Source organism: Typha latifolia, chromosome 13 (assembly GCF_019914945.1).
Source record: "Typha latifolia isolate L0001 chromosome 13, TyphaL0001v2, whole genome shotgun sequence".
NCBI lineage: Eukaryota > Viridiplantae > Streptophyta > Magnoliopsida > Poales > Typhaceae > Typha > Typha latifolia.
In genome coordinates this window covers 9,773,770-9,800,882 of record NC_133098.1, presented here as the reverse complement: position 1 = coordinate 9,800,882, position 27,113 = coordinate 9,773,770, and the positions used below count along the sequence as shown (strand labels likewise).

The 27,113-nt window shown below is 37.0% G+C and overlaps 3 protein-coding genes across 6 annotated transcripts; 2 read left to right on the top strand and 1 right to left on the bottom strand.

The window, feature by feature from the left end:
* The first annotated feature begins 660 nt into the window (after positions 1-660).
* Positions 661-4,601, top strand: LOC140799696 (gamma-glutamylcyclotransferase 2-1-like). Of its 3 annotated transcripts, none has more exons than XM_073154128.1 (10): positions 663-695; positions 787-1,086; positions 1,406-1,524; positions 1,623-1,699; positions 3,087-3,143; positions 3,266-3,322; positions 3,408-3,448; positions 3,533-3,604; positions 3,721-3,800; positions 4,094-4,601. In XM_073154128.1, the coding sequence occupies exons 3-10, from the start codon at positions 1,416-1,418 to the stop codon at positions 4,264-4,266; spliced, it is 666 nt and encodes a 221-aa protein (XP_073010229.1). In that variant the 5' UTR covers positions 663-695; positions 787-1,086; positions 1,406-1,415; the 3' UTR covers positions 4,267-4,601. The 3 variants fall into 3 exon arrangements, with proteins under 3 accessions (XP_073010228.1, XP_073010229.1, XP_073010230.1); XM_073154129.1 differs by lacking the exon at positions 663-695 and adding an exon at positions 1,242-1,339 and having other exon boundaries at positions 839-1,086; XM_073154127.1 differs by having other exon boundaries at positions 661-1,086.
* Positions 4,602-5,424: 823 nt separating this feature from the next.
* On the top strand, positions 5,425-15,190 carry LOC140799729 (AIG2-like protein D). Its single transcript, XM_073154185.1, has 5 exons — positions 5,425-5,596; positions 10,430-10,502; positions 12,777-12,869; positions 13,545-13,628; positions 14,904-15,190. Exons 1-5 carry the CDS (start codon positions 5,463-5,465, stop codon positions 15,024-15,026), a joined length of 507 nt encoding a protein of 168 aa, XP_073010286.1. The 5' UTR covers positions 5,425-5,462; the 3' UTR covers positions 15,027-15,190.
* Positions 15,191-15,262: 72 nt separating this feature from the next.
* On the bottom strand, positions 15,263-22,208 carry LOC140799728 (auxin response factor 19-like). Of its 2 annotated transcripts, XM_073154183.1 has the most exons (14): positions 21,774-22,208; positions 21,535-21,647; positions 21,183-21,287; positions 21,021-21,077; positions 20,725-20,880; positions 20,541-20,625; positions 20,147-20,237; positions 19,742-19,906; positions 19,531-19,653; positions 19,208-19,283; positions 18,979-19,117; positions 16,828-18,719; positions 16,169-16,359; positions 15,263-15,785 (listed from the first exon to the last, which is right to left on the bottom strand). In XM_073154183.1, exons 1-14 carry the CDS (start codon positions 21,820-21,822, stop codon positions 15,587-15,589), a joined length of 3,441 nt encoding a protein of 1,146 aa, XP_073010284.1. In that variant the 5' UTR covers positions 21,823-22,208; the 3' UTR covers positions 15,263-15,586. The 2 variants fall into 2 exon arrangements, with proteins under 2 accessions (XP_073010284.1, XP_073010285.1); XM_073154184.1 differs by lacking the exons at positions 21,021-21,077; positions 21,183-21,287 and having other exon boundaries at positions 21,774-21,951.
* Between the last annotated feature and the right edge of the window lie 4,905 nt (positions 22,209-27,113).

The window sequence follows — 27,113 nt, the reverse complement described above, 5'->3', positions numbered from 1 at the left end:
AAGCTATCGCTAATCAAAGAGAATAATAGAGCTTTCTAACTCATTCCTTTATAACATCTAGATAGAGAGGGTTTTCTTTTTTAGGGCTTGGGTTTTAAGGAAAGAAAGAAAATTATGCAATAGAGCTTTGGTTAGAGAGAGATTATTATAACATTGTCTCATTTGCTGAGGAGTATTATTTTATTCACCGAAGAATCTCTTCTCATTCTTGTAATCTCCAAAAAAAGTAATGCTCTCTCTATAAACTTTCTTCCCCGTTGATAGCGGATATGCTTGCCGGTAGACCGTGGTTTTTTAATATCTTTAATGTCCATTCCGGAAGGACGCCAATGGTTTATCTACTTTAGTCATTATGATGAACTAGAAAGAGACTATGGTAATTTTAGGTGTGTTTGTATACATGTGAGATCACATGCATCACATGCTTACATGATCCCATACTTTCGTTGCTCTCTCGATTTAAATACCTTTTTTTTTTTATCATTCATTATATATAAATTCATCTGCAAAAAATTAGATATAAACTGAACAAAGAACTAACCCTCATTGAATATAAAGATATTAAAATTTTATTAAATAATATACTAAACTGTCTAGTTTAGACTTCAAGTCGTATACATTGTCAAATTATAAGACATTACTCTAAGACATCACGCTGTCGAACTCCGAACTTCTCTTAACCAGCGGTGTTCTAGGTGAGAACCCCTCGGATCGCTAAACAATTTTTTTCATAATAATTTTATAAAATTAGAGTTGATCCTGAAAGAGCTCTACCAACTCCATTAGAATTAGGCCGATCGCTTGCTTTAAATGCTGCTGCCCACCGTCCACGTCCTCCCCCCTGCAAATAATCCCAACCGAATCCCGAGAGAGAGAGAGAGGAGAGAGAGAGGAGAGAAGAGAGATCTAGGGTTTGCAGTGGGAAACCCTAGCCCTCCAATCCTCGCCCTCTCTTCTCTCTACCGCGTATACTCGTTGCTAGAAATTTCGCGCCGATCTCAGCGATTAAAGTTGTTATCTTTGTGAAATCTTAGAGATCTGCCTTTCTAAGGTTTCGACTTGAAGACGGCTCGCTGATTCTTTCTGGTGAGGCTCTTTCTTTTGTCCAATTTTTTTTTTATATATACTTTCTGAGTATAGTTGCTACTGTTCCTTTTCTCGAGCGATCAAGAAGTGCAAATCGTGATCTTTGAATTATTTTTCTGCAAATTTCGATCCAAGTTTTTTTTTTCATATTGTAGATTGTTGCCCTTTGGTCGAGTTGTTCAAGTGCCTTTGGCAAATTCGTGCTCTTTGAAAGAACGATTATTTCTCTGCTTCCACCGATTCATATGCCTCCGTACATCCGAAGATAGTTGCTAGTCTATTAGTTGAAAATGCCTATTAACTATTTATAATCATCCAGGTAACGAAAGATGGTTCTGTGGGTATTTGGTTATGGATCGCTTGTCTGGAACCCGGGATTTGAATTTGATGAGAAAATAATAGGCTTCATCAAGGACCACAGGCGTGTTTTTGATCTTGGTAAGATGCTGAGTAGCAAAAGGAGGACAAGATTGATGACTGACTCCTTCAGTAGAGCGAGAAGCTAACAGTAGTTCTTTTCTTTTCACTCTTTACAGCATGTATAGATCACAGAGGCACTTTGGAGAATCCAGCAAGAACATGCACTTTGGAGGCCAAGAAAGGAGCAGTCTGTGTAAGCAGATCTGAATCATATGTTTGAATGCATTTCATAGTATTTCACCACATCTTAAGGATCTGGGTGTTGCAAGGTTTTTAAGGACCTCCCACTCCATGAATCTTCTGCTGCAAGATCTTTACACCATGAATAGGGAATCTGTTGCATGACCAAAATGTATTTGGCATGCTTCCTTGTTTGATTCATCATTTTCTCATTACTATCTTTTAGCACGTAATCTGATTGATGATGTACTAATTTGGAATCTCAGCAGTTCTGATTTATGAGTCCAGGTTAGCCTAGGTGGTGTCTTTAGTGATGATATTCCCAAAATGGTGTTCGAATCTATAAAGTACTTTTATTGATTTAACCTGTAACATTTTGTATGAAACCACACCATGATGCAGGACGAAATAGGGGTTGTCCTACAATGCGATGATGAGCCTAAAGATAAACAAATCTAGGATTTAGATCAATTACTCTATGCTGTCCTACTGCAGAAAATAGGGAAGTAAACTAGAGAGATATATACTAAAGAACAATAAGAACAAAAACTGTGACGGGAATGCGTAGACGCAACTAGAGAAGAAAAGTAAAGAATATATAATAGAAGGGAAAATAATAGATAGAAGAGAAAGAAGAAGACAGGACAAAGAAATTGTAAACCTGGCTTCAAGCCTTCCTTTTCTCAAAATCATTCATACATATCTAGGGCCCTGGCTAGTTAAATCGTTTATAGAGAACACAACCCTAACTTAAACAAAACCTAATAAGACTCCTATGACTTTAAAATAATAATAAGGCAAAGTTTTGGTTACTATTCACACAAAATGTGCCATGAACAGTATTAACACATTTTTTGCATTTCTAAAATACCCCTAAATTTAAATTAAAGACCGATATAAAAGCACTTTACTTACTCTTCAAATTTAGATTTGTATTGATGCACTAAAAGCTTGACCGACGGACTAGGTAATTGGATGTACCCTAATATTCATTTCAATGACTTTAATTGCATAATCGGAACCAATTGTGGTAGTGTCCAGTGAAGAACTTACCTCTTATCTTGATTTTTATATCCGTTACAACATCTTATTTCATACAATACTTGATCTTCGTTTGATGTGCTATCGCTCTAGACCTGTATAAGTCTCACATGAGTACAATCGATAAATGGTAGTCCTCATGATTACATGAAAAAAAAAAACCTAATATGTTAGAAGTTAGAAAAGTTCTCTTCTGTATGATTTAAGTTTGAAAGCTCTGTTGAAGTTGACTGTATTAAACTCCATCAGAAGTTTATGTACACCATGTTTACGTATAAGATGTTTTACTTACATTGTATGCTATTGGTTCTTTCTACATATGTTGTTTTCTTACTTACCACGAATGTTATCTATCTCAGTGGGGTGCTGCATATTGCGTTAAGGGTGGTCTCGAAAAGGAAAAAGCTGCAATGAAGGTAAAACTTGTCTTATTTGTTTTGAAGGTTGGGTATGTTAAAGTATAATACGCTTTGAAGGTTGAGTAAGTTAAAGTATTTATAACCATGCATGTATTTAAGTCTCTTATTTTACATTACAGTATTTGGAGAAAAGAGAATGTGAGTATGATAAGAAGACATCAGTTGATTTTTACAAGGTAACTGGCAAAATCAGTTTACTATCCTGTTCAATGACCTTTTAGTTACTAGCAACATTCAGTTTACTTTTGATTAATTTTTCAGGAAGGAGACACCTCTACGGCAGCTGTTACAGGAGTTATGGCGTAAGAGAGCAAACTTGCAGAATATGTTCTTTTTCTTGTGACATTTCTTTTATGGTAAACTTATTTAACCTGCTATGCCTGCAGTTTCATCTCAACTCCTGATAGGAAAAACAACAAGTATTATCTAGGTCCTGCTCCCTTGGAGGAAATGGCAAGGTTATCTATTGCAAAACTTTAATGTCATTCTAGTATCGGGATGTCATATCTACTCTACTGAGATGTTTCTATGACTGCAATTCCATGCCTAACTTATATTTCATTTGCAACATCAGGCAAATCGCTACTGCGACTGGTCCTTGTGGGAACAATAGGGACTACTTGTTCTTGCTGGAGAAAGCTATGTTTGACATAGGTGAGAATCTCAGTGATCTTTTTCTTTAGTACTGCGAATAAATTTGTGTTAGATATAAGTGCAGAGTGGTACAGTTAGCCAATGATGTGCTTTTTAGGAAATTGATCTGGTGTTCCTAAAATTCATGTATTTTGGTTTGCCAGTTGAATAATTGTTGGTTCATTGAAACATATTGCCTTGGATCCAGCAAGCATTTCCTTCTTGCTTGTCTTTCTTTGCACTTTGCGATTGTCTTTCTATTTGAATTTTTTTCTGATTTCCTTCAAGACACATAATTGGATTATCGGATGCAGGGCATGAAGATGACTATGTGATTGAGCTGGCGAACAAGGTGAGAGAGGTGCTTGGAAGAATGAAAGAGAAGACAAAGATAGCTGCAGCAGCGCAGCATATCTTACTAACAACCCATCTTCCTCTGATGCACCTCTCCGCCCTTCCAGAAAAGACTGTTGTGGATTCCAGATAGAGGCAGTTGTTTTCATGTTCCAGACATAGTAGAAGCTAGGATGTTTGATTACTCTTTTTAACTCTCTTTACAGGTCCTCTTTCTATCTGATACGTTCATTACACTATGGGTCCTCTTGACAAGCAAATGGTTTCCTCTTCTGTGTCCTTTTAGGCCTCTCTCTCCTGAGGTTTCTATAGATCTTTTTGTATCCTAATGTGTTGTAGTCTGTGCTAATGCTTAATTTGGTCTATTAACATTGAAAGATGTATGAAGTATTAGAGTCTGATCATGTGAAACTTTCTTCTCATGAATAAAAGACACAAGTGGGCCTTGCCACACTATTTCAAAAAGAATCTGATCATGTGAATACTCAGCTATTGAAGAAATTTCTTCCTGAGGTTTTACCGAGGAATTTTTTTTTTCTTTTCTCGATTGCTTGATTTTGCTTCCCGTAAAGTGAAGATTTGTTTCGGAGAGAATTGTTGATTGCTAGGAAATGATGGAAAAAGGAAATACTCATGTTAAAGCAATGGTAGGACCAACGGCGCCAACCCTAGCAGCTCTCTTTTCTTTCTTCTTGCTTGCCGCCCAACTCTTTGGTCTGCCTCATTGCTGCTGTGCATCAACCGCCATCGTCTCGTCTCTCCACTCCCTCGGACCGCAAGCAAGCTGGCCTGCTCCCTTGACTAGCTTGCTCAACTGCTATGGCACCCTCACCTCGGATCCACTCCTCGTCGCACCCGGCCTTAGTCCCTTCCTCGCCCGCTTGATTACCACCGCTTCTCTACACCTGAGAAATAGGATAATCTTGAGGACACTTTCTGGTAACAAAACACAATTCTAGAAGTAACTGTCACATTTCTATTACACCAGTGTGTATGTAGGAAGTTAATTTAATAATCGCTATCTCTACATATATATTACAATTTTTCACTAAAGAAGTAATTCATTTATAAGATGACGCATGATATGGCCACCTATCCTTTATATATTTGCATTTGGGGCAGATGATGTAGTAATTTGCAGAACCGACCCCTTAGCCTAAGGACTAGGGCAAAAAAAAAAAAAAGCACTTATACTTCCTTTGTATATATTATTATTGAGAAACCTTGGGGTTGTTTCTGCAAAAATTGGGGGTGGATTGCTTCCATGTTACGAATCTATCGAATCTCGTATTTATTGGCTGAGGGAGAGAGAGAGAGATTGCTGCGTCCATGGCGTCGTCGACTTCATCTCCGTCTCTTCCTCTCCACAACGTCTTCGTCTACGGCAGTCTCTTGGCCGACGAGGTCGTGCACGTCCTCCTCAACCGCCTTCCCCCTTCCTCTCCTGCCATCCTCAACGGCTAGTAATTCTCTCTAATCTTATCAACATCTATATGCATAACATTGGTTCTCTCCGATGCCTTGGATTGGGATCGGTTTAGACTCGGGTCCGATTGGATGTTGCGATGATATGGATTGAATCAGGGGAAAAGTTTACTTTTTTTATTCCTTGATCTTGTTCGAGCTTTGCATGCTTCGCATGTTTCGATTTCGATGAGATTTTAGTTCTATGTCAAGAAATGGATGCTCTGAGTTTAGCTAATTCGATCTTATTTTTAGTCTTATCTTATTTGAATCGATCGAGATCAGTACAAAGCTTCAATATTTGCAACCTTAAAAGAAAGGAAAATTTTATTTTTCTTTTCTCAAAGTGTGAGTGACGACGCATAATGCTCGTCAAGATGCTAATTCAAAATTTGAATATCTCATTTTTCCTTTTTAGCTTTACTTCAAATATCTCTTCTTTTCTTTTTTTCTTCTTAACTTGTAATTTTAGAGAAGCCTAGCAAGGATGTTTGCTCTATGTGCTTGAAGCTTTTAAAAATTATTGTTATTAGAATATCTAAGAGATTTAAAATCATCATATCTACTCAGAAAATATTGTTATACTGTTCGAAGTTTTGGTTTCGGTTTCGGTCCCCGGAAAAAATGAAATATTTGAGAGTTTCGTTTTTTTTTTCTTTATAATAAAATGAAAACTCTAGAAAATTCTAAAAATAGCATAAATTTATTTTTTTAAAATTATTAAAATAAGAAAAATAGTAGAGATTAAGACAAGTCACAAAAAGATGTACTACTCAAATATTATGAAAATTAGTAATCACTACCAATGGATGAACCTTCGGCAAGAATTGTTGGTGGTCGCCACCATCCTCGTTCTCGGGTACATAGTATATCGTATCTCATCAGTCCTTTATATCATAGAAAGAATTGATCGATGCTCTTAATATGCTTCCGAAGCATCAAACTGAATATTACTATTCTCTATAATTATAACCATATCTTGACCCTTCTAAATAGATTTAACTTGAAGTGTCATTGAGAGCAGAAGAACCTTGATATTGTCCATGTGCACCATATGGTATATATCTTCTTTTTGACTCCCTTACTCCCCTCTACTAAGATAACTAGGTTGATCATCTTTGTGTCCAATTGATCTCTCCAAAGATGCAATGGGATTATATGCTAAAGAGATAGATCCTAGGAACTCATCATTGTCATTGTTAGTACCATCTAACTTCGTACTCATATCCCCAACCCTAGAATGGCTTGCCCTTGCTCCTGCTCCTACCCTCCTATTATCATCCTCTTGTAGGATGTCGTTCAACCATGGATTATCTCTATTATCGAGAACTCTATCCTCTACCTCTTTGATCCAAGACATCAGTGGATCTTCATCATTAAATATATGATCTAAATTAATGAGGTCATCACTTTGGTCACCTTAAATTTCTCTCTAAGCTGCATAATATAATATCAAAATCCAAATCGAGGCTTTGTATAGATCAATGAGAAAGTCGCTTAATTTCATTCATACTAACTTGATGAAATAGTTTGATTTAAAATCCTTTTTGCTATTTGCATTAAAGTATGAGCTTCATCTTAAGCATACATAGACCGCCATTGAGCTGAATAAAATGATAGAATATGATTAGTGATTTAGCATGATTTATAATTTATAATATAACACAAAGACTCATGTTATTTGATGAATATTATTTAGTTCTATTCATTGCTTCAAATACTTGGCGATATTAAAGTTTCAAAGTTTGAGTCTATATTTCTCTAACCGATGTCAAAAAAAAATTAAGATCATAAAATGTTAAATGTAAAAACATATCTAGTCACATACTTCTTTGTCTACATGAATTTGCTTTCCAGTGTCGGGCTCAAATCTTACAATCACGCCCTTTATTCCTGTTACAGCTTCACGATCATTTGAGACATTTTTTTGTATTGAAATCGCATTTTCAATGAATATCCCACATATATTAGTCGGATAGATAAAAAAAAATACTTAAATAGCCTACAACATTATCTTTAAATTTTACCAACTACATGAATATCATGGTGTAGTTGCTTATCCCATCTTTTGTCAACATTATCTTTTAATCTTACCAACATTATCTTTAAATTTCCAAGCATCATCTTTGCCACTTTTTGACTAGTGATTCAGTCTATGAACTCCATTTTATCAACTCCAATGAGCCATTCTTCTGATGTGAACATATTTCGTAAATTATTTCTTGTCTCTCGATTCTCTGCAATGCAAGAAAATGAGTAGTGAAACTAGTAATATTTGGTCTAATAATCTCTCTATATTTCGATTGATGTTCTGAGCAAATTTAGGGCCCACCCATGGTTATAGATGAAATTTATAATTATTAGATCCTAAGAAATTGTATTTGTAATATTTGACTCCTTTGATATGTCCTCCAGCATTAAGTCAATATAATGAGCAACATAAGAATTCCTTTGCAATTGTGTCCTCTTCTACATCAATAGCTTCCTAACAGCCTTATAATTTGCCCCATTGTCGGTGTCCATTTGAACTATCTTATTCTCATCAATCTTCTACACCACATCACCCATCAATTTAAAAATATAATATGCACTTTTGAAGTAACTTGTAGCATCAACTGACTTCAAGAAGACTTTGCCAATTATAATATTTCTTTTGTTTTGAATTGTCCATCTGTCACACATCAATATACATCCAAATTCACCCTAGTATGGCTTAAATGTCGATACGAGTTTTTTGCTCCTATACCTCGATGTCAAGATACTTATTAGAAATTTCATGAGTAGGTGGAGCTATACCATTCCCACTTTTATATCTCATCTTTCATAGTGTGATAATATGTGCTGTCTGCTGCATTAAATAAAAATATGATTGTAGTAGAAGAATTTAGAATAGCTCGGCCAATCTTGTTCTTCTCATTATTTATTGCTTTCATTAAAGTTTATATCATTGTTTGCATCCTCTCTCGCCTTCTGTATAATTAGGAGTCAATTGGACCAATAACTCGAGGTTCTTACTTCCAAGCAGACCCCCTCACGGTATAAGATATAACCCTAGATAGGCTAGGACTCATAGTGCTACTCCCACCAGCATTGTTTCCTCCAACATGAATTGATGAAGAATGGCGCATCTCCTCCTACATGTATATTTGCCTATTTAATTCGCTTGTAATTCTCAAGTCCCTCACCTTTTCATTTTCATTACTGACCTCATCATCATCATCAACATCAATTTGCGTCAGGTTTTGCATCAGCTCCTCGTGGACTATCTCAGCTCTTCTTTTTGACCTTTGCTTATCTTTGTCATTCACATTTATGTAATCTCACATTTGTAATCTTATTTCTTTGTTTACATGCAAGCATGGAGCTACATCACATCATCTTCCAGCTAAATGTTGTTTCATATGAGTTGTTATACCACTCATCTCCTTTCCACAACGGTTGTCCCTTAACTAAACCATATCACCCCTAATGATTTTGCAATGTTGTCGCATGTGATATCATAATCAACGGGTTGCTTTTCTTTTGGAGTCGTTCTTTAATAGTTAAATCTTAATCTGTCAAAAAAATAATTATTACTGAAAACTCTAAGAACAAGGGATTAGACCTTGTTTGGTTTAAGACTAAGCCCCAAACTCGGTTAGTTAGTCTCATTTCTTAGTATTGATTTTTTAAAAAGTAAACTTGATTAGATATGAAAAAAATAAAAATATGTTTAGTTACTGAACCAGTTTAGGAGTCCCTAAATCAGTTCAAGGGGGTTTCTAAACTGAAAGCAAACAAGGCCTTATAATTGAAACTTTAAAACAATTCAGTAATTAATTATTGTTGTTCAAAACATATTTAATTGTTGTTGTGGTAGAAGATAAAACTAAACTTTAAATCAATTAAGTAATTAATTGTTGTTGTTTAAAAAATATTTAATTATTGTTGTGGCTGAAGAAAAAAGGAAGATATGAGCACATGGATATATGTGTTGTGAAGAATTTGTCAGAGCATATCACCATGGAAGCTCATCACTGGAGGTCATCACCCCCGAAGAAGATCGCTGGAGAAGAAGTGATCAAGAAACAAAAAGGAGAGTCATAATTGGGAAAGACTGAAATAGAGAGAAAGGGAAAGAGGGAGGGAGGGGACGGGAGAGAGAGAAAAAAAAAGAGAAGGCTCAAGCTATTTCCCTTTAGTTTATGGGAAAGAAGAGATGAAGGGAATTGGAAAAGACTAAAAAAATGGCCTCAACATGTTTTATGCGGTCAGTCATAGGACAATAAGTTGAATTGGGTTCGGACCAATGAGTTTCATGTACATATCTTTATCCCAACAGGATCTTGCAAGGCCATCTTGATCCAGAGCTTATGATGTGGATCATATGTCGAAGATTTTGAACAGTAATAATTGTTCCTCTCAAATTGAAAAGAAAACTATTATTCCTTGCGACCTATAATTCTTGACATATTGTGAACTTGCCTGCTGCTTAAAACATGGTGACATATTAAAAATTGCTATCTACTTTCTGAAAGCTGAACATGCTTTTAGGCTCTATCTCTTTTATGGCGTAATGGCTTACTGCCATCAAAGGGACACTCAGGAGTCATTGCTCTGTCCTATCACAGCTGTTTCCAAGAAGCAATTGACACTATTACTCAAGTTCAATGTCTTGAATTTGCACCTCACTGAAAACCAGTTATAGTCTGCAAAAGAGTGACTGATGAGTTCATTGCATCACTTTCTTGTTTCAACATTCTAAGAAATTTAGTTAGACATCATGGTATCATTTTCTTGGGTTTTTCTTTATTTTTTATTGATATCATGATTAACACAAGCTCATGCTACAGCCACAGATTCAGCATCAAGGGGCGTGTTTACCCAGCAATTCTTCCTGTAGATAGTAAGAAAGTTGCAGGAAAGGTTTGTTACATGAGATTTCTCTGCTTTTAGTCGACTTGAGCTATAAGGAGAATGGGTTAGTTTGGTGGTTGCTACTGAGCACTTTTAACTTTTTTCCTAGATCTCTCTTTATGTGGAATAACATCTTTTGGACTTCTTGTTTTTCAGCAATTGATTCACTTGAATGATCATGTTAGATCAGATATGCATTTAATTTAAGATGCTTCATGTGTGTAATTGTGTATAAGTAATAGAAACGACCTTTATTCTTAGTTTCTGTGAATCGGCTGAAGAGTTGGTTAAGGAGTACAGAATCAAACTTATTATGGTATTATTCTTCCAATATCCCGAAATTCAAACTGCGTCTGCTTGAATTATGATATTTCGGATACGAACAGTACATTTCAGTCTTTTTGTTCAATTTTTTCTGTGCATAGCTTTTCTTTTATTGAGGTTCAATTATATGCTGAAACTTGCTATATGTGTGGTACTTTTATCTCACTAAATTACAGTGCATAAGAATTAGGGTAATGTATATATTCATTTAGCATTTTTTTTTTGGGAAACTATTGCCAAGTGCTTGTTTGCTTCTTGAATACGAAAAATCATGATAAGGGAGGATATTAAATGGTTGAGAGGGTGTTATTCTTTATCCATTATCACCGATTGGTTGATGGGCTAAGTTGGGCTGGTGTAGTGATTACTTGGTCAAGATACTTCTTGGGAGGAAAAGCTGGGTGGATAGGAAAGGGAAGAAGAAAGGATACATGGACTAGCACGAGGGCAGTAGTGGGTATAATATTGTAAGAGAGCAGCTGGATACTAAGAGGTAAGGAGGGAGGGTAAATGGGGGTCCGAGGAAGGTAGCAGTTGGGCTTGTTTGCTGGCCTCAAGTTGAAGGCCAATTCGAGCACAATGAGGGCCTATCAAGTTTCCCTAGGGGCAGGACCATATTTTGAATTTAGGGTAGGGTTGAGCCTACAAAAGTGGAATCAAGCTCGAGCTTACTTCAGGCCTATAGGCTAGGTGGGCACCTCTATTTGTGCATGGACATTATAGATACTTTGGTACTTAACTTACGTGGTTTTTTTTATTAAAAAGGGACTGTGGGCATATTATGGACATGGGTTTTTGAGTTTCTGTGGAAACAGATTGATTTTGCTCAAAACTAATCAGTTTCAACCATGGTGGTCCAAAACTTACTCTAAACTGGTTTAAGTTTTTTGAGTGGTTTCCATCTCCAGCTTCAACTGTTTTGCTAGTCAATTTCAGTGGTTCCACTGTCTCAAATGAAATGGCAAAAATTATTAGGTTATTGGGTTGATTTTTTGGGTTTTTCAACTCGTAATTCCTATGAGAAGATTACTTTCATCTCTCTGTTACTTCATTGGGAGTGGATGTATTACAGAGCCAGAATTTGGCTAGAAAACAGTACGACTCGAGCGGGAAATGAATATTGGCAACCCTAGGTGTTGTTCTCCTCCAATTTCTTTTCAGCTTCTCCATGTGAGGCTATAGCAAGATGTTTGCTAATGTGCCTGCCACCTCTGTAGACAGTGTCAGTGGCTGCCTTGTATAGCGTGACACACCTGAAAATTCTATTTGGTTTAAAGGATACTTCATTATGATGAATGGTCATTCTGGAATTTTTTACGTCTATGATTATTTTCTGATTTCAGTTTTTTGTATTTTAAAATGGGAACTACCATTCACCAAAACTAGAGCAGAAACTGTTGAAACCCTGAAAAGTTTTGTATTTTTTCAGGACTTAAAGAGAAACCAAAACTTCTAATGGTGGTTATGGATATTTGAAAATTTTAGAGTTAGGTTAGTAACTACTTGTCTTAAATATAGTTTGTTATCTAATGCTATTTAATGAGAAATAATCTATCACGTCACTGAATGCTAGAATAGTATTTGGATTTAGCTCACTAGAGTTTCCCAAAGTTGTATTTTGAGTATGTATATCAAAGATCATAGACCTAGGTTTAGGTGCTTATTACCATCGTGGAAAACTTCTGCTTTCTTTTTCACTCATTACTTGCTAGGCTCTGTTGCCTGATGATCCTTTGATACTATGGAGTTTGCCTGCAGTCATATATTAACGTCATCTGGTTAAAACAGTTCTGCTTTTTCTCTTATCTTTCATTTCCTTACGCCACTGAAATCAAGATATTGTGCATTGTAATGTCGTGAAGTATCAATATTCCAATATTCTGGGCAAGTTCCTTTCTGTAAGATTCTAAATATTTTTTACTGTTGATGCCTTTTCTGTTCATTCTTGTGGGCCTACAGGTTATTACGGGGATCACAGATCTTGAGCTAGACATCTTAGATACATTTGAAGATGTGGAATACATAAGGAGAACTGTTGAGATCTCTTTGCCTGTAAGTTTGTCTGCGTAATAAGAATAGTTGCTCAACTGGTAGACTGTTCACGACTATAGTATTAAGTTATTAGAAATTATAAATCCAGAAGATAATGGTTGAGAAAATTTCTTGCACTTATTATCTCCTTCCTAATTCGAGTACCAATCCCACTTTTTTCTCAAAAACATTTGGAAATACTAATGCTTGCAAGTTTGATAATTTATATTGCTGTCCTTGCTCATATAGAATAAACTTACAGAAAGATATGTATGCATGTGGATGCATGCCATATACATAAAAGTGCTTGCTGTATAAAGATAAAAACTTCTCTCAATCATTTATCATGTTTCTCCCTGACTGTTCTTCTACGCTGTCTTGTTTTTCACTCTGTTTGCTCAAATCCTTCCTCAGTAACTAATTACAGTTTAAGTACTTCCCTCCTAATTTTGGTACTTTATGATAAATACAAGCAATTTATGAATTTCCTTTATTTTGAGCCTCTGGATCCTGCTCCACATGTTGTAGCCTCTTCATTAGGCACAAATATATGTCAGTATCTCTATTAGGCATGTTTCCTGGTAATTTCTGTATTTCGTACGGGAATGTGATTCATCTAAGCATGTCGTTATTTTTTCTATACCGCTACATTGGTGCTCAAATTTTCACATAAACAAAGATGATTTGGTGTTGCAGGACAAGTCAGAGAAATTATTTGCTGATACATATGTATGGGGTAACAAGGATGATCCAAATTTATATGGTGACTGGGACTTTGAGGTGAGGATATCTTTTAGATACCCTTGCATGTTAAAAAACATATCTGAACAAGGTGTCAAGTTTTTTGACTTATGTGCATAGTTTACTAATAACTTGATCTTCTCTAATAGAAGTTCAGTAATTTCTGGAATTCCCTCTCCAAAAGACAGCTGATTAATTTAGGGAAGTAGGTCTGTTTATAGGTGGGTACTTGGTTAGTTGCTTCTTTTTCTCTCTCTATTTTTTTCCTTTTTTCTGAGAGAGTGTGCTGAGCCCAGTTATATTGGATACTATACTCCTCTAGATAGTTGCGTCCAACTGCATGGATTTGGAGGAAGGTTAATTATAGGTTATGGGGAGTATTAAGGTAAATAAATACTAGAATATATTCTTCAATAAACCTGTTGATTTCTCCAACTCCAACCCACTAGAAGTCTAGAAGCACAGAACCCTTGCAACCAATTCTCATATGGTAGGCTCTGATGAAACACTGTGCAAGTTTACCAAACTAATTTACACCCTATGTTGCTTTCTGATAGACTTGCATTAAAACTACCAAAATCCAGATGGGCATCTATTTATTGGCATTCTAGTGGAGAGAAAAAAAAAATTGTAGTTGAAGAAGAATGCATTCAGTTTGTGGGTCCTTTGAAATTTATTTTCTATAAGAATATTTTACTGGCACTGGCTTTACAACTTAACATTGTGCATAATTTTAAAGTATCTCTGTTTCATACAAGACTCTGAGCGCCTAGGATTAGTAATTATCTTGAGACGATTTTATGCTATATTATGTTGTTATTTTCAAGAGACAAGTATTGATGGTTGTTTAAGTTGATAGAATTGAAGGAAATTAATTTCTAGATGGTGTGATATGGAATAAGCTGATATCACTAGTTACCTATATCATGTCAAATCTAGTATAGTAAACAGCAGTAGTAGTACCTCTTAGCTTTTATACCCTTGGTACAATTTAATCACGAAAGAGTGTTGACGAGGTATATGTGACTCATGGGCTTGGCCTGTTTTACTAGTTTTAAACTACCAAGGGTCTCAAAGAGGAAAAAATAAAAAGAATTATACCAAACACTTAGCTTATAAGGCTAAGACCTTATTTTGTATTAGCCTTTATATGGCTGCTAATGCTAGTTTGATAAACCCACACAGGCCACAGCCAACCACTACACAATTTCAACTCCTTGAATGTTGGTGATTTTATCAAACTCCACTTCTTATTTCTACTTTCCATCGACTCCCCCTCTCAAATTTTCTATGTTTTGTATTTATTTGCCTCAGGAATGGAAGCAATTGCACATGAAAGATTTTCTCAATATGACCAAGGGCTTCATGGAGGAGTTGGAGCAACCTGAATCAAAGACAAGAGTGGCAACATATGAATCCTTCTTCCAGCAGGATTAATCTGCATATATTCGCAATGATGAATTCTTTCAACAATTTGTACAGTAGCTGAAGATTATCTTCATTCATAACAGAACTAATAACAGTTTGTTAGACATGCAATTGTTTTTCTTTTGAGTAATTTATGAAGATGCACTGTGAAATATATGACTTGAGGGGAGCCAGAGACTTGTAACCTTTCCTAAACATAGTTCACATCTTGGAAAATCTGGCAAATCCAGAGAATCACCAGGGTATTGCAACAAAAACTACACAGAAAAGTGTGCATTACTTAGTTTCATTTGACTACAACTACAACTTCCTAGATAATAAGTTCACCCTCATTTGCTTAAGAAAGAAACTACACATATACACATTAGGAATCTATTAGAAACCACAAAATACCCTCTTGCCTATATTTGTCAATCGAACGTCATTAGCTCTCTAGCTATTTCAATGTTAGTTCTGCAGTTTAGATATTGGAACCTACTACCTCGTGTCACCATTGATGTCAGAATAACCAAAAACAAAGTTAGCAAGGCCGATGCAAAATCATCTACTGTATCACCGCTTGAGTTAGTTCAATCCAAGTGGTCGTATGATCCAGCTGAAGGGATGCCAGAGTTATGATCACAGTGGCCCCTCCAGGCATTCCCACCATCTGAACTGCTACAGGCTTGATTTGGCAGAATGCTGTTTCCCAAATCACCATCCAAGCTCATCTGCTGGACTTCCTGAGGGGATAGTATCCTGATACACCGTACGCAGCTTACAAACTCCCTGGATATTCAGAAGACCATCAGTCAATACAGATAGCTTAAGTCTGCTACATTCTGATTGTTGTTGTCTATTCTTTAAAGTTCCTGTTCTCTTTGTTTTTGTCGTTGTTCATTTGTTCATTTGTTTCAATTAAGATCGCTGTCTACTTCAATGTTTCTAATGTTCGTCGTGAAAATCTCTAGTTCGATTGGTCGGTACTAGTTTAATAAACTTAGAATTCAGATTGTTTCAGATTTCGTATTTGATTTATAAACCATATCATAAGATACGTAGTTTTAACCTTCTAAGGTGCTTAACAAATAATGTATGCCTTTTTTTTCAATTACATTCTAAGTCAATGTCCTATTTAATTAAAACCACCAGCTAAAGTTGATTTGACTTACTCCCATGGGTCATCGCCGACAAGCAAGACATCCTTCTCATGATCTACGTATACTAGCTTCCAGCCGATTCTCTGCTGATCTTCAAGTTGTCCCTCTATACTGAACATACGGGCAAGATCATGCTTCAGCTCATCATATCCAGAATAGCGAGTGATATCGATAGATCTCCCTACAGCACCACGCTTGTATACCTACAAAAAAATCTTCAAGGTTCAGATACGAGATAAATAGAGATGAATATGAGAAATAGATTTCCTTGTCGTGAAAGAGATTACATAAACCAAAAAATTGATCAGGACTTCAATTGTGCATGGAAAGAGTAGTGTGCCCAGACATTGTAATTAACCAGAATTTAGTATCTCCTTTTAAACAATCTTTTTACATAATACTGTAATTAATTCGAAAAATACTGCAGCAAAAATAGAAATTCATCAAGCAACTTTTAAGGTTCTCCTCAGCTATTATGCTCAAGCAATAAACTTGTCACTTGAATGCAATTAATTCCAATACTTTCCCATACCTTACATCGTCAGAAGGTAAAAATAGAAAATTTTAAAAGTATAACAAATTCTTTTGTAAACCAACTGAGATGAAACAATTCATAATCCAACAGAAGGATGACTTATTCATGTTAATTTTTGTATAGTTAAAAGACATACCTTGGTGTAAGTCCGCATTCGCTGCAGTGGGGGGGCTGATGCCCAAGAATTTGTGTTCAAGAAGGTGCTCTCATTGATTGTGGAATCAATAGAATTGAATGCCATATCAGGAACACCAAATGATTGTGAAATCATGGAGGATGACAGCTCTTGCTGAGCATCCTTTGATGTGCTGTACTTGGCAACCACATCGCCTGAGATATGATTCTGATACTTTCCACAAGCAATGGTATTAGCCAGTAAGGAATCTGTAGTCAGAGGAATACACAATGAGTTGTCAATATTGGCTCCAAATAGATTCCTTAGATCTGCACCCTGGACCTCAAGGTCTGCAGGTGCATCTCTGAACAAGTGTTGCTGAAAAGAAGACAGAGGGAAGCTTTGTTGTAAAGGCCCATCACTCTGAGAAAGGGAAACAGAAGTTGCTGAAGTTGTGTCCAAGTACTCCATTTGTGGTGTATACTTCATATAATTCTGCACATTAACAACACCTTCATTTTGCATCTTTGTTATTGTAGTGGATTGCTTCACACTGCTACTCAACTTTGGCACCTCCTTAACCACATTACTGTTCCGCGCCACAACTTCAAGGGAGCTAGGACTGAAATTTATCAGCTGTGACTGAGACCTCTTCTCTGCATTACTTGCACCATGATGATGATTCCTATTTAAGATAGATTGTTGTATAACGGTACCATTATTTGTGGACGGTGATGTTGAACAAGAAGGAACATCATCTGTAAGCACAGACTGTGCCGCTCCAGCAGCCAACAAAGAACTACCAGCTGTTGAGATAATATTGGCTGATGTTGTTGCAGGATAAACACTCCCAGTTAATTCTGGTAGCATAACTTGCTGTTGTGGAAGCTTTTGCTGTGTCTCTTGCTGCAATGGCTGTGACGACTGCACAACCTGTGAAGGGGCTTTGCTACACTGTTGAGCGATCATCTGTTGGTGAGGAAGTGAATGGGAGTTTGGCAATTGTTGCTGTATATTCAGAAGTACTTTCTGATGTTCCTGTGTCAGAACAATCTGTGAAAGAGGCGCTACAGGTCGTGATAATGACTGTTGCTGCTGCTGTAGTTTCTGTAATAGCTGCAACTGAGTTAGATGATCAGATAACTGCAGCTGTTGATTTGCCTCATTAGGTAGCTGGCCAAGCATCTTAATTTGCTGTTGCTGTTGCTGCTGATGTTGCTGCAATGGCTGCTGCTGCTGCTGCTGATGTTGCTGCAATGGCTGCTGCTGATGTTGCTTCAATGGAGGCTGCTGATGTTGCTGCAATGGCTGCTGCTGCTGCTGTTGCTGCAGTGGTTGTTGCTGTGGCAGCAACATATCCTGATGCTGCGTCTGGTTTTTCTGAAGGCTGGTTTGTAATGTCTGCTGGTTCTGAATCAGAGGCTGTTGCTGCTGGAGTTGATTCTGGATCATCATTTGTGGTTGTATGAGATGGGTCTGTGCTTGGTTAACTGAATGCTGCCTCTGATGAGCACCAATGTCTTGCGCTTGTTGCAGCTGTCCAGTAACCGAACTCAATTGGTCCAAGGGAACTGACACCTTAGACACCTGATCAATTTGTTGGATTTGCTGAGGAAGCCTAGGAGCATTAAACTGTATACTGTTCTGCTGCAGGAACTGGCCCTGCAAACCGAATTGCCTAGATAGATCAGTTGCACCAAGATTTTGTATAACTGGTCCAGTTAGGGACCTTAGATATTCAGCCTGCATGCTTGAGCTGCCAAGTGAGGGATTCTGCTGCATGTTCATCCACTGAACTAAGCTCAGACCGGGCATGATAGTATTCTGACTTTGAGAATCCTTTATGCAGATCTCCTCACCAAGCCATGGCATAGCTCTCTTAAAGAGATTCTCCATCTCTGATGACTCATCATCTGTGAAAACCATCATCTACTTCAGCCAGATAATTAACAAAGTACATAATACCATATTAGAATACTGTCGAGCGATGAATTCTGAGTACAGAACTACCATGCATAAAATGGTTAGATTTGATTTCCTATTTCGGATTTCAGTTTTTCTGCCCAAGAATGCATCTGGTTGAGAGACAGAAGGGCAATTATAGGGCTACAAGATTGGAAAGCTGCAAATGAGGCATTCTTATCATCAGAAATTTGATTCCTTAATAGATACCTGCCATTCCTGGTTGTCTGGACCGCTTTGTTCTGAAAAATGGTGGTGGACAGATGAAGAATGGAGCCGCCACAGGTTCAATCTCCCAAGTTGAAACCCGGTTACGCCTGTCACCTGCAGCAGATTCATCCCATCCAACCTGTTGAGGACCACAAAATGTTTCAATTAGCATAGATAAATCAAAAGGATGTTAGTGATGCTTGATACATTGTATGATCTCAAATTCAACCTGCAAATTGCGCCATTGTGAGTTCTTCCATCTTACGGGATCTATATCACTAATACCAGTTATTGTACCCATATACCTGCCAGGTGAAAAAATATTGTAGCTTAAATAACCATTAAAGACTTGAAAATATGAAACAGATGTGATGGAAGCATAGAATAAGCAACAGAAAACCCAGTGAAAAAGAAAATGCACCCTGTAGATGGAACACCTATACTCAATGAACTTATATCTAACTGTCGCTAGAGGACTATTAACTGTAGGTCTACAGAAGTCCTTATAATCATGAAATGCGATTGGCAGAGTACAAATCAGTTCGATCATACCTTCTAGTTCCAGATTCTTCAGTTTCAAACATCATCCTGAAGCGCATCCCTAAAGAAAGTTGATTACCATACACTGCCTTCTGGTATTTGGCAAAAGGAACAACAAACTCTGAAGGACTAGCCCTGAAGAACAGAGCTTCTCAAACGAAGAACAAATATAATAGAACAATTTATGTCAGGATGATATAAACAAGAAATCAGGGTGACAAACCTAGGGTTGTAAAATATGGTAAATGGACTCAGGTTGGCAGCTGCATGGGCAGCTGCAGCAAGAATTCCAATATGCATGCTATCACTTGAAAGAACGGATGATGATATGTTAGTGGGTTGCCTGTTAGCTCGCCTAATTCCCAAGAGAAGCTGCTGCTTTTCATCCCTATTACAAGTACAATGAACAATATAATGTTCAGCTCTCCGAGATACCTATATTTTCTCATCAAACAGGACATTGTTCAACAGGAAGAATGACCACCCAATGAGACATAAAAAGGAAGAAGAAAAAAAACTAACGAATTTTACATACACTGAAATCGTTCTCAATCAAAAAGACAAAATCATTTTTATTCCAGGGATAAACAGGAAACATCTGCAATAATATAGAGAGCTTAAATTATACCTAATGAATAAGACAGAATCACCGGCAAAGAGCCTCTTTCCACTGACAAACAGGCTCCAACCAGTTGTTAGTAAGTGCCTTTTCGGCTGACCTGATGACCCAAGGAAAGAAGATGTCAAGTAAGTCTGTAAAGAAATTCACAGAGAACCAAGGCTCAGCAATTTGTTCTCTGATAGCATATTCATTGAATTCCTAGACTGGACGTCAAGAAAGCAATTCACAATGAGTCTGCGGATTAAGTACTACAAGAATGAACTAAAACATATATAAACACACAGAAGTTTCAAAATGGAGAATAACTACTATATTCTAATATTTTATGTTTTTTTTTTAATTTCACTTCATAAAATATTTATGCAGCCTTAACAGTACAAATTCTCTTCGTTTCTTTTACCTCGGTATATATGACGGAAGGTCCATAAGTTATCGTGCAAGTCTCTGGCCTGCAATTCTTGACAAGGTGGCTGCGTGGAAAAATCCTACAGAGCACAAAAGCATGAATGACTACTAGTAAAACCAGAGTAGAGCACAGAGGATCACTATGCTTACGAATGTTCGTCTAATTAAAATCCACTTACAAGAGGTGGAAAAATCTTCTCTGCAGCACGACGCGGCACAGAAAAGCCTCCATGAGTGCTTGTATCACTTGCAGTAAGTGTTTTACAGAAGAATTCCATCTGTGGCCTAATTTGTTTTAGCGCCAGCTCCGATAACTGCAATGCCTCCTTCTCATACTGACCCAAAGAGAATAGGAAAGTAGACCCAGAAGTGAGATATACTTGAAAGCCAAACTGAAGCAACTATACAAGGAAAGGGGACCACAAAAATAGAAAAAGAAGAAGAAGAAGAACAACAACAACAAAAGGATACTAACTGTGTTAACTGGCTGGAGAGTCATCTGAGCATAAACTTCATCAGTTTCTAAATCAGCCTATAAAAAAGGGGGAAGAAAAGGCACACAATCTCGCATGAGATAATTGCAAGCATGTTATCACATCCTACCATCTAAGAATTGTGGGAAACTGTAGATTATTACATGCAAAGTAACATTGTGAAGAAGGCATATCAACTTTGATGGAAGATTTGGATTTGGATAGTTGGGAATGTGGGCATCTATATCCTTCTGCATAGAAGCTGCAACCTGAGATTATGAATATAGTATCAGTCTAAGATGCAAAGCAATAGAATTCCTGCCGTTAAATACCAGAAATCATGCGTCAAGAAAACCCACTTCACTTCATTCATGACTACCCACCAAATCCGGCTCCCGAGGGCAAGAAAAATCCAATTTTGAAAAGTAGATGAGTTAATAAATCTCGTCAAAACCCAGCACAAAAGCATTAATTAGCTGGAGTAATTCAAACTATTTGCTACTAATGGTTGATTACCTGCTCGCTGTGCCCCTGGGGGAAGTAGACGACGAGGCTCCCCACGGGAGGTAACGTCACTAGCGGCCCCGCGCACGCGTGCCACAGCTCCGAGTTTATCGTCTTCTTCTCCCCTGCCCACCAAAAAAAACAAAACAAAAAGAAACCCACACGTGTCACATCCATATCGTTCGTTGAACGCCCCCTTATCCTCCGCCTCCCCGGCGGTGACCGGAGCCAGACAAGAGGGGAATCGTTACCTTCGCAACCGCTTTCCGCTACCCCCGCGCTCGGATGCACCGCCTTCATCTCCCTTCCTCCTCCTCCTCCGCCGCCGCCGCCTCACCTTAGCCGCCGCATGGTCTCCTGCGCCGGATCCGGTAGTACCGATATGGGAAGCAGAACCCCGACGAGAAGAAGAAGAAGAAGAAGAAGAACAACAACAACAATAACAACAACAACAACACCAACAACAAAGAAGAAGAAGGAGAAGAGAGAGAGAGAGAGAGAGAGAGAGAGAGAGAGAGAGAGAGAGAGAGAGAGAGAGAGAGAGAGAGAGAGGAAGCGTGTGTTCTTTGGGGCAAAGAGAGGCTCTCGGGTTTTCTAGATTTGTTTAATGTTTTACTTCGCCACTAGCGATGGAGAGGGAGGGAGAGGTGCGAGGTGCTCTCTCCCGTTTACATTAACAACCTCACAACTTTTTTTTTTATACAGAGAATTTATAAATAACACCCTGAATAATTTTTTGTCCTTTTTTTTTATCATTCAGTCCTATAACTAAGCTTAAAGCTTTTCTGTTTGACTACGAAAGAGTAATAAAAGGGAGAAAAATATAAAATAAAATAAAATTATAGAATTTAATGCGAACTATTTGACAAAATGGACTGCCTACCTGACTCGTCCTGAGCTACGGACGATGGTGCGTACGAACGAACTGCTACAATTTTCTGTTTTTAGGAGGACATAAATGAAAAAGCCTTCTCTGATGACTGATGGGGGTTTTGTCGACGGTCCCATCGAACTGTAACGTACTGGGTCGTAATTTGTGCTTTTCTTTGGACTTTTCTCTAAAAAGTGGTCCTCATCCTCATGGCCCTCGGAATCGGAGAGCGCCACCTGCTACGATTACCGACGGGTAACGGCTTGCTCCTACCCCAAATGACGAAAGTGCCCTCCTCCTATATCTTCTCGTAACAATGGTGGAAGCCGCTGTCATCGAGTACCGTTAGAGTTATAATTTCTATCAAATCTCGATATATTATAGTATTCACATTCGCCCAATATACAACTCCGGATAGTTTTTCTTTTTTTAACCTAATGACCCTAAACACATAATTATCATGCAGAATAAATACGTTGTGTGAAGGCTTGTATATTCATTTACTCTCTTTTTACCGATTATTTTGCCAATAGTAAACATTTTTACCACACCTCTTATATGATAAATCATGAGTCGCTACTCAAGTAAGTCTAACTCTATGTCACCGAGTACTACTAGAGTTATAACTTCTATCAAATCTTCTGTACATGATGGTATTCACATCCACTCAAACTGCATATGCAACGCTCGATAGTTTTTCCGAACCTAACTTCTTTAAACACATAATTATCATGCGGAATAAATACGCCATGCGTGAATGCTTGTATATTATTTCCTCTCTTTTTAACGATTATTTTGCTAATAGTAAACCTTCTTACCACACCTCTTATATGATAAATCATGAGCCGCTACTCAAGTAAGTCTAACTCTATGTCACCGAGTACTACTAGAGTTATAACTTCTATCAAATCTAAGTACATGATGGTGTTCACATCAACTCAAACTGCATATGCAACGCGCGATAGTTTTTTCGAACCTAACTTATTTAAACACATAATTATCATGCATAATAAATACGCCATGTGTGAAGACTTGTACATCATTTCCTCTCTTTTTTATGTTTACTTTGCTAATAGTAAACCTTTTACCACACCTCTTATATGATAAATCATGAGTCGCTACTCAAGTAAGTCTAACTATATGTCACCGAGTACTACTAGAGTTATAACTTCTATCAAATCTAAGTACATGATGGTGTTCACGTCCACTCAAACTGCATATGCAACGCCCGATAGTTTTTCTGAACCTAACTTCTTTAAACACATAATTATCATGCGGAATAAATACGCCATGCGTGAATGCTTGTATATTATTTCCTCTCTTTTTAACGATTATTTTGCCAATAGTAAACCTTCTTACCACACCTCTTATATGATAAATCATGAGTCGCTGCTCAAATAAAGCCTAACTATATGTTCACTGAGTACTACCAGAGTTATGGCTTCTATCAAATCTTTGTGCATGCAACGCTCGATAGTTTTTCTGAACCTAACAATCTTAAACATTGAGCAATATAAATCTATATATACATATAATAGCACTATAGATATAAGAATTTAACTATATTGTGATACTTGCAAGTAGCGTAGCGCTTGACATCATCAACCATACGACATGCTAATCACAGTTATCATGTAGAATAAATACATGCAATAAATCTACATGCATAATTATGAAACAGTTAATGAGTATAATCATGCTAAGTAGTAGATAAACATACATGCATACATAACAAACATATGTGCATGCATAACATGGATACGATCAAATTATAAACTAAAACTTTATTTTAATATTTATATAGCTCGTTGACTAAGGAGGATTTATTTGTTTGACTTGTATTACGGATAGGCTCTTCAAAATATTTGGCTGTTAGAATATAAAAACTATTATTCTCTTACAACTTAAGCTTCGAATATATGTCATACCTATCTTTACTTCAAAGATATAAAAGCTTAAGTAACTCTGACGGCTCATAGTAGTTTTATGCGGAGTTTAGTTCAGAGCAATAGTTCAACAGTTTAGAATCTATACTAAGCTGCAACTAAAGATTCCTTTCTCCCTCTCTAACCAATCAATCGGTTGGCATTTCGTTAAAACTTTTGCCCTTAAAAAAAATCATATTTTTTTTTCCTCGTTAAACCACACCATGGCGGCTGACGTGGACGCCTCCTTTTGTCGGCTGTAGGGGGCCCACAAGCTGATAGGGACAGGACTCCGGTGTGTGTGATATTATATTCTTTTGTTGGAGATTCCCTTCTTATTTGATACCCGGCCAGGAGAGAGAGAGAGAGAGAGAGAGAGACGTAGTAGCGTAGGGTGGGTGAAGTTGAGACTCGAGACTTGAGAACCAGCAAAGCAAAGGTGGGACCTTCCTTCTCGGATGGCTACGTGTCGGGCCCACCTTTGCTTTGACCGCGAGGGTTACATGGCCTGGTCCCGAGGCCGGTGTCGGCTCGCGCGTGCTCCGTGATCCCCGAGCCGGTTGAGCCGGCTCGGCGCGCCCTCCCATGAGCTGGCTTCCGAAACTACCTTAGCCTTTCTTTTCTTTTCTTAGAAATTTTACAAATAGCATCCTACATTTTATCTATTTTATAATTCCACCTTCTTTTTTTTTTTTTTTTTTTTGACCATTTTGTAATCGGATAAAAATATTTTAGTAATATAGTCGAGTAAAATAAGACCGTTAAACGAGAATAATAGAGAAAAATAAGAAATCTATAGAGTAGATAAAATATAGGGTGTGATTTATAAAATAATTTTTCTTTTTAACATAAAATTATGTGAAATCCTTGTGTAACAAAAAAGTTCATTTTTTTTATAAATTTTTCTAAAAAAAACTGATTATCTTATCTAATAAAATATGAGCTCATGAATGATAAAAAAAAATTAATAAAATATTTCGGCCATTTTAAAAGTTCTTAATAAATTATATGATTTTTTTTCAAAAAAAAATAAATTAATTAAGTACTCCGTATTCAAAAAGCTTGGTGTTGTTTTTTCACCAATAGGGTGGGGCCCGGAGGAGCATAGAGTGGGTGCCGTACTGGGTGACTGTGCATCAGGTGCGTGATAAGAAAGAACGCGTCGGCAAAAACTACGCCGCTTTGGACGGGGATCGGTTTTCCACGCATCGGCGTGCAAGGAAGGAATTCTTTTTCTTTTTTTTTTTTGGGCGAAATGCTACGTGCTGACACGTGTGAATCGGCGCGCTGGGATCGCCGCTTATTATATTTTGCATAGAGACCCCTGTGGTTGCCTCATATTAAATAATCTACCAAATACTTTGGTGGTGTAACTGTGCTTATTTCTTAATATAAAGATATAAAGCATGCTTTATTTTAATTTAATTCACTACTTTTATATATATATATATATATAAATTCAATGCACGTGAGAATATATGCAGAGTATGTTTTGCGTCATTAGATAACTTTTTATGATGATGATGATGATGATGATGATGAGATTATTTTTGCAAACTTTTTAAGCCTTTTTGACATGGTCAGTAGAACAAAGCAAAATTAGTAGGAGAGGCATTTTAGGTTTCTTTTGTTTAAAAAAAAAAAAGAATCTCAAAAAGTGACTATGAGATCAAATTATACAACAATTTGAATGTTGATTAGGTTAAAGGTTCAACCTTTATGTAGAGTCTCAGTGATTATTGAAACATAGAAGAGGATAAAAATCTTAGTTATTGTTCTTTGATTTATTTTTATTTTCATTAATAGAATATTGCATGGTTAATTTTAGACACTATGAGTACCATTTTTGCCGTTACTAGTATAACTCAGTTTGATTTTGCTCTATGGATAACGAGAGTAATATTTAATAGATTTTTCACCGAAACACCTGTATGTATGTGTACGATTTAAACTTATTGTGATCTATTTCTTAAAAAAATTTATTCAGTTGTTCAATCTATAAATCAAATACGATTGATTCTTTTGTCTATCCTATAAAATACGGACTCGAGATAAAAAAATCTGACACTCTTTTTTATTTTTAAAAATAAAAATTATAAAAGATGCCCCCAGAATATATTCTTGTAAGACAAGAGAAGGTATGATAGAACCAAAATTATAGCAACATATTCTGAACCATGCCAAGAGCTTAAAAGACAAGACAAGGTCCACAAGAGTACATTTCCCTCCTTGGATTGGATTATATTCTACTGATTCATGTGTCTTTGCTCCTTGCCTATACCACATGCATGATGTATTATTTGTCATGTATCATGTGTGGTATACTCCAATGGGGTCATAGGGTTTCTTCTTCCATTTCATGTATGTCTAATTTATTGTAGTTCTTAAAAAATGTTGAATTGATTAGCAGTTCGGTATTTTTATCGTCAGACATATTTTTACCTTAACGGTTGAAACACTAAGTTAGAGAGATTTAATATATATATATATAACGTTGATCAGTTCAGTATTTTTATTAGAGCTACAGTAAATTTAGCTCTCCTTATAGTCAAATTTAGAATAGTATTAGTTTAGTCAAAAACTGTGAGAAGATGTTTGTGAGTATGCCTATGGTTAGTTGCATTATGATGGGCCAGGTCAGGTGGAAGTGATTGATTGGATGGTGATGATGTGGAGGAATCTAACACAACAAAAGGGAGGCATGTTTTAGAAGCTGGTTGAGCTTTTGGGAGGCAGGCTTGGAAGCATGGCAGCATGGCATGAGAGTTTTGTCATGAGAGATCTCATGGATGACA